At 47.6% G+C, this 13,164-nt stretch overlaps 1 protein-coding gene across 1 annotated transcript in view; it reads left to right on the top strand.

Annotated features, from left to right (window-relative positions):
- The window catches only part of PHACTR1 (phosphatase and actin regulator 1), a 547,774-nt gene that overhangs the window by 437,967 nt on the left and 96,643 nt on the right, over positions 1-13,164 (top strand). The window contains exon 4 of the mRNA XM_028107359.2: positions 2,091-2,171. Within this exon, the coding sequence (XP_027963160.1) occupies positions 2,091-2,171 (81 nt within the window). The remainder of the gene's footprint in view (positions 1-2,090; positions 2,172-13,164) is intronic.

Consider the following 13,164-nt stretch of genomic DNA (forward strand, 5'->3'; position numbering starts at 1 on the left):
TTTGTAAGTTTAGGGGATTTTATGAGCTCTTTTGCCGAACTTTCTTAAGCAATCAGGTTGTGCCGAGTTGTGCCAGTCGGGGCTTTCTTTGGTCATGTATCTGTCTACCTATTAGGTTAATGTCTCTGAGCTGATCGTCTCTTTTTGCTGACGCCCAGGTGCTTAGGTCTTAGCTGCCCCTTGCCCATAATACTGACAAATGCTTTGTGGTTAATTGTCTTTTAGGACGTTTTACAGAGGTGATTTCTGCAAAGGCCGCAAAGCAGAATACTAGTGTGGTCCTGTCTGAGCTGCACGTCAGGATGTTAGTGCTGTTTTATCTTAGCTATCCTGACTCCATATTTTCTTGTCGGGGACCGTGGCCCTGACTCCCAAACTGCCCAGCTCACTCCTGACAAAAGCAGACAGAACTTTGTAACCTAACTGCGTGCGGTTCTCCCTCCCTTCTCTGGGCGGTCCTCTTCTGCACAGAGGACATCTTTCTGTCCTCTGCACCCACGCCATGTCATTTGGTATGAGTAATAAAACTCCACACCCCCCCCAAACAAGCACCATTCCAGTGATTTCTACACCCACCTTTATGACTTGACCTCCATACAACCCTCCTGACCTCACTTCTGTGGGTGTATATATATATGTGTCCATTTTACTATTAATATGTTCTCAGGAAGTTTTATGGGAGTGCAGTCTAACCTCATATTTATTTTGCTGCCTTACGCCACTTAATTCATTATAAGTTAAGAGAGAGTTAAAATATTTTAAAAATAGTAAGTCCCAAAAACACATAGAAGGTGATTTTCAACCTTGATATGACTGAGAATAACCCAGAGAGCTCTTCATGGCAATACAGATGTCCAGGTCCCACGCTGGACCTATTAAATCAGAGAAGCTGGGGCTGAGGCATGAGTGTTTTCTCAGACTGGCAGAGTGACTTGACCAAGGTCACTTGGCTAGTAGGTAACAGAATCCTAGCCCTGTTTCCTTGCTTGCTTTCTGCGCCTACTTGTATTCTTTGGACTAAAGTCTCCTGAGCTCTGTGTGTGCATAATTAATCTGTGTCTAAATTTGTCTGCATAAAAGTTTCTTTATTTTATAACTGGCTTCCCCCCTCCCTGCAGAATAACTGTATCCAAAGGATGTGGAGATTCTCAAGCTGACAAAAGCAACCAAAATAACCTCTCCCCTCCTCCACTCAGTGTTCATGTAGAAACAAATATCCACCGCTGGGGTGGCTTACTCCCTTCCGTGGGCTCTGCTGACTTCCCCCACCTTACCTCGATCCACAGGCCTGCCCTCGGTGCTGCCCCTCACTTTTCCACTCGTGGGCTCTGTTTTCGTTCAAATTGCCCTCTGTCATGCCCACTGATCCAAGAGAAACCTCCCCTCTTCCCTCCTCCAGGGCCACCTGCTTGAGTGTTTGGCTTAGGGGCTCACCTGGATCCCGGTGGAGGTGCGATGTGTAAGTGGGCAGCTCACACCTCGCTTGTCTGCTTGTATTTGGAGCCTAAGAGAGGAATGCAATGGACACCTGTCCCACAGGGGTCCCCCACTACCTGCCCCCACCCCCCCAATCTCTCAATCCAGAGAGCTTTGTAAGAGCTATTTTCATACCATTTTTTTAATAGTTGGGAAGCAACAAAATCCTCCGTGAGACATGATCCATACGAACAACATAATTAAAGAAATCCCACTTAAAAGGAAATGCCACAATCAGGATGATGCACTGTGACACAGAGATTGTGCTGAGATTGGAGATAGCATTTCTGCCTTTGAATCCTGGCTCCTCTTAGCAGTTCTGTTACTCTGACAAGTTGTTGAGTTTCTCTATGCTACAGATTACTCCACAATAAAGCGGGGTGAAATAAAATGAAATAAAAGCACCTACCTCGTAGGTAGTTTGAAGATCATTTTGAAGAGTCAATGATATAATCTGATTAAAATGGGTTTCGGATTTCATTAATTTGCATAAATAAAATGTAACTTATAGAAGCTTTCCCATATGTTACTTTTTAATACATGGTAACATATGATTCCTTTGAAAAATGTCTTTGTTACCGACTCACACCTGCTTCTCTGTGTTTTGCTTGTAGCCCTGGAAAGGAAAATATCAATGAGGCAAAGCAGAGAGGAGCTGATAAAACGAGGGGTCTTGAAGGAAATCTATGATAAAGGTAAGGGGGACTGGTCCCCTCCGCGGGGCCCGGAAAGCTGTGTGTGGAATATGTGTGCATATTTCTCGAGTTGGATTCCATTTTCTGCATTGCTTTGTCAGGATTTGAACCCTTAAAACTCCAGACAGTTTTGGAGGGAAAAGAGAATTTTGCAGACCATGCCACAGCTCTTGGTGTCATGTTAGAGGAGAGAAATCAAGCTCCTTTATTGTCAGCATTGGAATCACACCTACCAGGTGCCGTGCAGAATGACGAGGGGGCAGGAACGATGCGGGTCCTGGTCGGGAGCCTGTTCGTGTTCGAATGCACACAGCTGGGGTGAAGTTAATTGCCGAGGCTCCTTCGGGCACTGGGGGTTCCCAAGACAAAGGTGGTTTTTTTTGCTTATTGAATGACTCTTTCAATGCACATGTATGCAGTGGTTTAAATGGTGTATTGAGTATTCTTCGTTTTTATTTTCTAAGAGCTTTGATGTTTTAAATTAGGCTTTCTCTCCTTCCTCTCACTCCTTCTCTCCCCTCAGCTGCCCCTGCCCCCTCCTCCCCCTCCTCCCCCCTCCCCCTCTGCCCCTTCCTTCCCCCTCCTCTCCCCCCTCCTCCCCCCTCCTCCCCCTCACCTGTTCCTCCGCCCTCCTCCCCTCCTCTCCTCCCCCACCTCTCCTCTCCCACCCCTCCTCCCCTCCCCCCTCCGCCCTCCTCTTCTGCCTTCCTCCCCCTTCCTGCCCTCATCCCCCCTTCCTCGCCTCTCCTCCCCCTCCTCCCCCTCCTCTCCTCTCCCTCCTCCCCTCCCCCCTCCTCCTCTTCTGCCTTCCTCCCCCTTCCTGCCCTCATCCCCCCTTCCTCGCCTCTCTTCCGCATCCTCCCCCCTCCGCCCCCCTCTCCCTTCCTCCCCTCCCTTCCCTCTTTCCCTCCACTGTCTGTGTGAAGCTTCTCTATGAAATGACAGACTCTCACCTTCCATCTTGATACAGTCAGCACCAGTAACTGTCTGTTTCAAGTCTTACTCTTGTTTGAAGCTGGTGTTATTTGCTGGGCCAGATGATTAAAGCCCATATTCTACTGTGAAGAGTCATCGGGACAGTTGAGGCAACCCTGTCATTCTGCGCCAGCCATGTTTCTGTGAGTCCTCCGCAGGCCCGGCTTGTAGACTGCTATAAAAAGGCGGGTCGTGTTTCTTACTTCAGCACACCCCTCTGACTCTGCCGTTGTCACTGACCTGATCCTTACACCTCGGGCACGTGTCACCTCGTCCACTCCCATCACGTGGGCATTCCTGGTGGCGCTCCTCAAGTACTTTTTCTTGGTTCAGATGGCCACCCCAGGTAGGAAGGGGCTCTGCCCTGCCCTACGTGGCAGGGGTGCTGGAGGTATGGGGTGAAGTGGTGCTATTTCAGACTGCCTAGTAGCACTAGCAGGGCCTCCTGGGGCCAGGAAATCCCTTTCGTGAGCCACTTTATCCTTCTCCTCCTGGGTAAGGCCTTACCAAAATACCGGTCTTTGGTTGATTAAGCTCTCTGGGGAAGAGGAATCCACAACGGCATCACGTTTCTCCAATGTCTTGCTTTCTGTCCGAGCCCCAGCCCTCCCCTGCGTGGACCTCAAGTCTTCCTGCTTCCTCCTTAGCACTCTGCAGCAGATCAGACTGCATAATAAGCATCCACTTGCTTAAACAAACACTTGCATCGCATTTAAAGCCCGCTCAGATCCAATGAAACGATCCCTTTCCCTCCCTCCTGTCTTCTTGCAACCTTTGAAGCTCTTACTGTACACCTTCTGGAACATTCTAGAGAATACATTAGAATGTAGCATTTCTTATTCCCATCCCATCTCATAACTGGGTTAAGGTAAGTATTGCCCAAGTAACTCCTGACTTAACCAGAGAAGTCATAGGTTATTAGAGCAAAAGCCTCATTTTCTAGAGACAGAAATGGGGGCCTGCAGGCGATTCCCAGCTGCTTTATTGTGTGTGCTCAGTAACTGGCTGGGGATGGAGGGACCGGTTTAGCCTCCACCTGTCACCACCACTTCCTGACTTACTTGTCTTTTCGCTGTCACTGTCTCTGCTTTTCTGTTTGGTTGTCAGCCACCTTTCCCTACTAGCGTGTCCCCTCCAGGAGAACACTGCCCTCAGAACTTCCTGCCTGGTCCCCCCAGCCTCACATAATGCTTGAGATCGATAGGGCTCGCAAAAATGTTTCTTGTTTGGATGATGGGAAGAGGAGAAGAGAGGGACTAAAATCAGAAATCAGTTGCACAGAGTACATGCAGAACTTTGTATTTGCTATGGGTTTTTCTGATAAAAAGCATGTATTTGAGGGGCGCCTGGGGGGCTCAGTCAGTTAAGTGTCTGACTCTTGGTTTTGGCTCAGGTTATGGTCTCGGGGTCCTGGGATCGGGCTCCACGTTGGGCTCCACGCTCAACAGGGAGTCGGCTTGAGAGTCTCTCTCTCCCTCCTTCTCCCTCTACTCCTCCCCCACTCATGCACTCTCACTCACTCTCTAAAATAAATCTTTAAAAAATAAAAGCATCCATTTTGTATCACTGTGGATATTAATCATGTTACCTTATATGAACTGTTAGGAACACGGGCCCTGGCATCCAATTGCTTGGGTTCAATTCCAGTTCCACTACTAACTAGCTGTGCAACTTTAATCAAGTTGCTTAGCTTCTCTGTGCTTCTCTTTCTTTATTGGAAAGTGTGGATAATGGCGTAATGAGGTTTACATGAGATAACAAATGGACGTGAGTTTGCTAGGGCTGCCGTAACAGAACAGAAGTGTCTTTCCTCACTGTTCTGGAGTCTGGGAATCTGAGATCATGATGCCCGCACGATTGATCTCTGGTGAAGTCTTTCTGCTTGGCTTGCAGATGGCTGCCTTCTCGTTGTGTCCACCTGTGGCCTTCCCTCCGTGATACACAAGCCTGGTGTCCTTTCCTCTTCCTAGAAGGACATCAACCCTATTGGATCGGGGCACCACCCTTATGACTCATTGAACCTTAATTATCTCCTTCGAGGCCCTTCTTCTGAATACAGTCACACTGGGGGTGTGGGATTCAACAGAGGAATTTGGGAGGTGGGGAGGATACAGCTCAGTTCTTAACAACATGTCACATAGAATAGTGGCTGTCACCCCGTAAATTCTCAAGAGATGGCAACATCCCATTATTAGCAGTCATCCTTACCCTTTGCAGGTGTTGAGATCGTCTTCATGCCTCACCCTCAGTCAGCAGGCCCAAGGGTTCAGAAGGAACATCACTGCCCCCTTTTATCTGAGGTACAAGGATCTGCGACCCACTCTCAGCCGAGCGGGGGGGCTGACGCGAGTCACCCCACCCCTGGCCTGATTCAGTTTCCCCTCCTACCCCTCCACTTAGGTTTTCCTGTCCCCCCCCCTCCCTGCCCCCCCGCTTTCTAGGACATCACTCCTCCTGCTGTAGCTGGGATTCTGGTGGGTAAAACACATAAAACTCTGTTGCCGCAACCTGAGTCAACAGCAAGTGGCAAAGGGACGTCATCGTTTTCCAAGTTGCGTGTTTCCAAGAGACGTTTCAGAGATCTGGAGCAGTCATGCCCTATCGTCTGGCTGGTAATTCCTCATTCTGCGCTTCCTCCTGCATTACACACGACTCCAGACGCATCAGCCTGCCAACGTGCTGAAAAGCGGTTTACCCGTAGTAGTCGGCTTTCCTCCTCCAAGTTCTTTACGTGATCGATTTTGCTTACTAATACCCCACTTGTTCATAGAAAGGATGAAGGTAAACGGTAGGGAGGCGAGCTTTATCAACATTTGGGCAGGGTGAATTTTACTACTCTGACAGTTCGTCTCAAAATTCTTTATATTTTTCTTAGCAGGTTACAAAGCCCAAACTGGGACATACATTCAAATCAGGCAAAATGAGAGTTTGGGTGGAAGAGTGAAAAGTGTCTCAAATGTCTATAGGAACGAGGTCAGGAATCCTTCATTAAACAAAATGTGTTAGAAGTAAGGAGCACAAGGCCACTCAGTAGCTTGTGTTTTTTTTTTCTTTTTTATTGATTTCCATATAGAATCACATAATCTAAGAGTCCAGAAGGGACTTTTAAGATAAAAGTTTTAAAATCCGAGAAAACGGTTTATTCTCTGGATATACTGAGACCATGTGAGAATGCAGGCCACTTTGAAGACTCCGTAAAAAGAAAATTTTTCATTGTTAGTCCTGATGTAGTAGGGACGCGAAATCATAAATTCTTTTAATCCCATTTTCCAAAATTTCCACAATGTGGATACAGCAGGTTTAGGAAGAACACAAGGTAAACTTTGACAGGGGCCCTCATCATTCTAAACTGTAAAAATGTTAAAACCAACTAGTGGTGGAAAATAATCTGTAATGTGACAGCTTATTTTTTAACTGTTCATTTCCCAGCCTTGTAGCCTGTGTGTTTGAATCAGAATGTAAGGGTTCTTTTAGACTCACATTCGTTTCTTCATTCAACAAATTGGTACTCAGTAACCCCTCTGTGCCTGGTGGTCCCCTGCGTGTTGAGCAACAGCGATAACCAAAGGAGCAAAATCCTCACCTTCTCAGAGCTTCTATTCTACTAAGGGAAATAGGAAATAATTAAATAAGCATATGATATGTTGTCAAGGAGTGATAAGCCCTATGAAGAAAAACAAAGCAGCAGGGTCAAAAAATAAAATCATTAAGTGGAGCCATGTTTTTAGATAAATGCAATCATGGAGAACTTCTGGAGGAGGTGATACTTATACAGAGAAATTAAATGATCCATGCCTGAAATGGGGGCATGGGTGCTACCACTTACTTCCAAAAAAACTTTGACTCATTTTGTTGCTTTTAAAAATTCAAGCCTCTATACTGCATTTGCCTCTCTCTCTCTCTCTCTCTCTCTCTCTCTCTCTCTCTCTCTCTCTCTCAGTTCTCTGTAAATCAGAGCACATCCCCCCGCCCCTGGCTCAGAGCCTGCAGTGGCTCCCCATTTCACTAGGAGATACTCCAAGCTCCTGCAACAGCCTGCAAAGCCCTCTGCGATTTGCCCTCCAGCCCCTAAGTTTGCTTCAACTGCCTGGCCGTACCTCCTCATAACGTCCGCTTTAAAAAAAAAAAATTATTTGAGACAGAGCGAGCGAGAGCGAGCGTGCGCACAAGCAGGGGCAGGGGCAGAGGGAGAGGGAGAAGCAGGCTCCCCGCTGAGCAGGGAGCCCGATGTGTGGGGCTCGATCCCAGGACCCCGGGATCATGACCTGAGCCACCCAGTGCCCCTCGTAACTTCCCCTTCATGACACTCCAGCCCCGCTTTGGCCACTCCCTCTCCCGGAATCCTTTTCCTCCAGATGTCCATCCACACAACTCACTCTCTTTTTTTGCTCAGAGGTCACCTTCTGGATGAAGCTGACCCTGCAATAACTAGATTTGACATTGCCACTCCTTCCCTACGTCCTTCATCCCCTCCCCCTGCTCCGTTTTCTTTCTTTTTTTAGGTTCTCTTACCACCTTCAAACGGGCGCTATAAATTCCTTATTTATTGTGTTACCCTTTCTCTCACCCGTCTGTCCTCACTGAAATGGAATCTCCAGCACACGGGGTGGGATCTTGGTCTGGGTTGTTCACAGATAGAGCCCGAGAGCCTCCAGCAGGGCCTGGGACATAGTCGATGTTCAGTAAACGTTTATTGAAAGAAGTACGTGTGCAAACCGGAGGCTGTCTCTGCCCGTTCACACCCCTTGGTTTATTCGCTTGTGTTGGCAAACTTCCTACTTCTCGGCTCCCCCTTGTTTATTCAGCTTTATGGTCCATGAAACTTCATTGCCAGTTATTTAAATAGGCAATATCATTAGTATGTGTATGTTTACATAGATGGATGCTACATACTCTACTTTTCAAATAGTGGCTTTTAAGTGTTAAGGAGAAAAATATCCTGAAAACAGTGCATGGTTTGGCCATTAGCAAAATAGTGATAATATTTCTCAGACTTAGCAAGAATCTCAAGAGGTCACCTGGTGAAGCTAGTGTTATTTGTCCACCATAGAGATTAAGTGGTGGAAGCCCGGCAAGGTCATTGCCTTGTTGACGGGTACACGGCCGCCTGCGAGAGTGTAGATGCTTAAAAACCCTGCTAAGCTGGTATGTCCTCCATTTGGAATTTACGGGAACACGGGAAAACTTTGTAATATGTTGCCAGCTGGTAGTCAGAGGGTCTGGGTAAGTATGTCTATTAGTGTCGTTGCAAGTAATTTCTACAAATAAACATAATGCTGGATTTGAAGAATATCAGGGTTAACAGTGGCGATTGTGCTGGATTTCACTAGAAAACCTCAGTTCTCCCCCAGGGTCACCTGGTCCATAAAGGATGGGCGTGTTTAATTCACGTGGATGTAGATATCAGGGATGAGGAGGGCAGGAGAGGGCATGGAGGCCATCTCTCAGCTGTGGGATGATACCACATCGCCCCTGCCTGGGACTCATGTCCACACCCTAGAGGGGAGCTAGAATGTGCAAGAATTGTAGCTGGGGCCCAGCGGCTCACCCAGGAGTCTCCAGGGCAGTCCACTGAGACCCCGGGAAGGAGAGAGCCCACCAGGGAGGGAAGGAGAGCTGGAGGCATGTCAGAATAGAACTGACTGGATGCCGGTGAGCAACCTCCTTTCCTCCATGTGCTGGGAGTTAGAGATAACATTTCACGGCCAATAATAAAGTGCGCTGAGGTGTGCTTTTTGCCTTAATTGAGTGAGTGCCACATTTTGGAAGGTGTTATTTTTAATTATAAGCACAAACAGAAGCTCCCTGAAATGGACGACTCTTTTACGCATGAGATTGCATTTTCCCTTCTCTGGTATTCAAGAGAAGAAGGGGCGGGGGGGAAGCCTGATATTTAAATTAAAAGGTCATCAGATTTTAAAAATTAAAATAAAAATTCTCCAGTGTATCAAAGGAGACGAACGTAGTAGCCTCAGGCCTTCTTAGGTCCCGTTGTTTATCTGGGACCCCAGGTGCATAGACTTTGCAAGTCGGAGTTTGTGGGAAATGCTTTCACAGCTTTTACCAGGTATGATTACTTTGTCACATTTTTTGCTGTTTCTGATGCCTTACCTAGAAATGGCATCTTCTGAAAGCTGTGGTATAGAGTAGCTGTGTGGAAATAAAATGAGTGTTTATCTTCAGCATCAGCGACATGTAATCACTGGTGAAGCACCTCAGAGCCTAGTACAGTGGATTGCCCTAGTGGGGTAGTTGGAAAGTGCCTTAAACAATAAGGAGAATAAACAGAAGTTGTGATCGAAAGTCTCTTAAGCTATATGGTTCTTTAAACAAAAAAACAAAAATCACCGTCCCAGGCCAAACAATGACTGAAATTATTGTTATAGCCATGAGCAAGCATCCCCAGTCAATTTACGCATCCCTTGCATATTTGTTGAATACCTGTTATGTTGCGGGCGTGATCCTGGGCACCAGGAGTATGAATGAGGGACAAGCCAGGTTTTCCTGGCTAACAGATCCCGCAGTCCTGGGTTCAGGCACTCCACAGTTATGACAGGGAAAATACGGGATATCCGGGGGCACATGAAAGCATCACCCACCCAGGCCTGGGGACTTAGGGAAGGCATCCTGGATGGAGTGGTGTCACAGAGGAAACCTAACAATGTGATGAGAATTATCCCAGAGAAGCTGGACAGGTAGCAGGAATGTCACAAGGGGAAGGACTAGCTCACGTGGAGGCGCCGAGTTGGGGAAAAGGGAGGGAGAGAGTGTGTGTACAGTGGGTCTGTAAGATCAGGGGGTGTTGGGGCGGATCATACAGGCAGGAAAACTATACTCGTTGTTTGTTCTTTATCCTGAGAGCAGTGAGGGGTTTTGAAAGGGTTTTCTGCATGATCAGATTTGCAGCCTCATTGCTCTGCCTACGGAGAAGAACATGGAAGGAGGCTAAGACATGAGTCAGGGTGTCCAGCTAGTGACCATTGCTGGGATTCAGTGACATGATGAGGGGTAGCAGGACTCGGGGGGGGCAGGGCTGGGGAGAGGACAGACTGGAGAATTCGAGGAGATGGAGTAGAGAGGGCCTTGTGGCTGTGAGATTTGGGGAAGAGAAGGAGAGGGTGTAGACATGGCTGATACTCAGGATTCTGGCTTGGGCAACCGAGTGGGCAGATACTGGGACCATTCCCTGAGCTGGGGACCCAAAACAGGCAAGCTGAGGGCACAAAACATTGCCATGGTTTGACCTCACTGAGTTTGAGATACCCAAATGTCTGCGCAGAGCACTAAATATACAGATCTGAAGCTCAAGAGAGAGAACTGGGCTGGAAACGCAGGTTTGGAAGAGTCGTTGTATAAATGGTCATTAAGTCACACAAGTTGATAGTTCTCAGAGAAGATATAGAATGAGAACATAAATGGTCCTGATAGAAAACCCATGGAACCCCAACATTAAATGTTCTGGGAGTAAAGCAGAAATGATCTTAGAATAAGAAAAAACCCTCAAAGACTGAGAAGTGGACAGAAAAATAGGAGGTAAACTGGAAATGTGCATCAGAATGGAAGCCAAGATGAGGGGCAGTACTTTGGAGAAAAAAAGTACTCTAAAGTGTCAAGTATAGACACATCACATGAGATATGGACCAAGAAGTGCCCTTTGGATTATTTGTATGATGCTTAATTGTAGGCTTTTAAATTACTTGTGAAGCCAATGTGTGATCAGCAAGGTATAAGTTAAAAGGGTTCTGGTTTCAGGTCATGAACGCTTAACTCGAGGGGGAAACAATAAGCAAATTTAGACCAATGATCTTTTGTGTTTTGTCCTATCCAAATGCCTCGAGCAATGCTTGGCATTTCTCAGTGCTTATTTAATATTTATTGCCTACATGAGTGGCTGAGTGAATGAATGACTCTCACATAATAATAAATTATATTTATAATTTAATAATAATTTAATATTATATATTAAATAAAGGCTCGTGGTAGGACAGCTCCAGGGGTGGTTAATTCATCCATTCACTAACATGGCTAAGGGATGCCATCATCGGGCTCCAACCCTTCATGGTAACAAGATGGCTGCAGGAATCCCAGCATCGTGTGCAGACACCATATCCAGAGGAAAGAGAGAGGGCTATCTCTTCTTGGTATCTTTTGCCCTAATTTTGACAGATGTTTCCATAAACCTAAGTATTACAGGCAGTCAACTCCCATGGGCTACTGCCTACTAGGAGTTATCCTTGGAAGACCCGTCACCATACCACCCTTTCCAACTGCCAGTCCAGGCAGGGCAGGCTACCGTGGGCATGGTGGGCATCACGGCCGCCCACCCACATGGCCCCAGCCTACTGATGCGTGATCACTCTGTAGTCGTTAGTCTGCACTGATGTTTGCAATGCTGAGGCCAGCCAAACTTTGGAAGGCTAGTAGCTAGTAAAAGGAAAGCTGATCATACTTAGAAAGCCCTTCCTGACTTGCCGAGGACTTGCATAGATTTAGACAGGTAAGCAGGGCCTTCAACTTCAACCCCCACGTAAATATCTGTAAAACAGTGGCACTCCGCTAGGAGCTCCACGCTCAGGATTCTGGTCCCAGCCCTCTTGTCTTCGGTGTATACAAGCCACAGGGCTTTTCATCTCTCCGGACTCTGCTTTCAGAGTGAACCCAACCACAGGACCCTGACTGCTCCCGCCAGCAAAGCCATGCTTTCCCTCATTCCTCTCTCACTGTGCCCGGTCCTTGGCCTGCTTGATTGAAGGCCATCTGTTACCAACCGGGGGGTCCTCCTAGTGTCTCAGGGAATACCCACAGGATGGCGTACTCTTCAACTGCATTCTGCCCTTGCTTATCCCCTTATGGGGCCATTGGAAGATCCAAGGACGGAGTCCAGGTTGGCCTTTTCAGCCCTTGACTGCCCAGAGTAAGTACTCAGTAAATGTTCGCAATGTACTCCACCAGACCTGTATTGCTCTTCTGCTCTTCTTAGATGCCTGCCTTCCCTTGCTTGCCTCCCTTTCCTGGTTCCCCTTCCCATGAGCCTCCACTCTCCCCAGTGGCCCCCGAGAGAGCTGTGATTGCAGTGTGAGGCCTCAGGACTTCTCCGCAGGTGTGCCCACCTCCGCAACTCTTTGCTGCTTCCATCGGCATGCACCCCGGGGCATGTCTTCGCTCCCCAGCCCTCTCTTAAATTCTCGGCCGGAAATATTATCCGCTAAACTGCCCTCTTACTGTGATGTGGGCCAGGTTAGCCACACCCTTTCAGCCTCCCAGTTCCAGAAATGCGTTCCCCTTTTTCATATTCATCAGGGCCATGATTGTGATTTTCAAGTCTGTCGGGAGCAGTGCCGTCCAGTAGAATTTTTGGCCGTTACAGAAATGTTCTGGCATCATCTGTGCTGGCCACCCCAGCAGCCTCTAGCTAGCCTCATGTGGTTGTTGAGCACCTCCAGTGTGGCTAGTGTGACTGAGGGCTCTGCATTTTAAATTTTATTTACTTTTAACTAGGAATAGCCGCCTGTGGCTAGTGGGTGCCCTATATTGGGGAACCCAGCTAGAGAAACAGAGTTGCCTACCCCTGTCTGGAAATGGCAAGCCCCTGTCACTTCCTTCCCCCACTCTAGCCGTTGAGGATTTTTTTTTTTTTAATCTTGGATTCCAGTTGCAGCTGGGCTACCCTAATAACTGTGCAAGGCCCCTTGCACAACAATGCGGTGTGATTCTGTTGAGAGTCACATGATCGCATAGTAGCATAGAGGAGAAGCTGTGACATTCCATTCATTTCATATTCAGTCCCTGCCCCAGTTGCATTTTTGATATCACAATGCCTACGAATAGCAAGATGGTGAATCCTCTTCCAGCTACAAACCTTAGAGCCAGAGTCGTTGCTTGGAAATCATGGTCAGAGCCTTCATACTTCCATCAGGATAGATGATGTAAGAACCGTTGGCCTTCAGTGTAAAGATGGGGGGACAGGCAGAGCTGTCCCCAGTACAGATGAAAGACAGCTCTGGGAGGGCGACACCAC

This window comes from Eumetopias jubatus, unplaced genomic scaffold (genome assembly GCF_037043125.1).
Source record: "Eumetopias jubatus isolate StellerSeaLion01/CBP00866 unplaced genomic scaffold, mEumJub1_p1.0 scaffold_6, whole genome shotgun sequence".
Taxonomy (NCBI): Eukaryota; Metazoa; Chordata; class Mammalia; order Carnivora; family Otariidae; genus Eumetopias; species Eumetopias jubatus.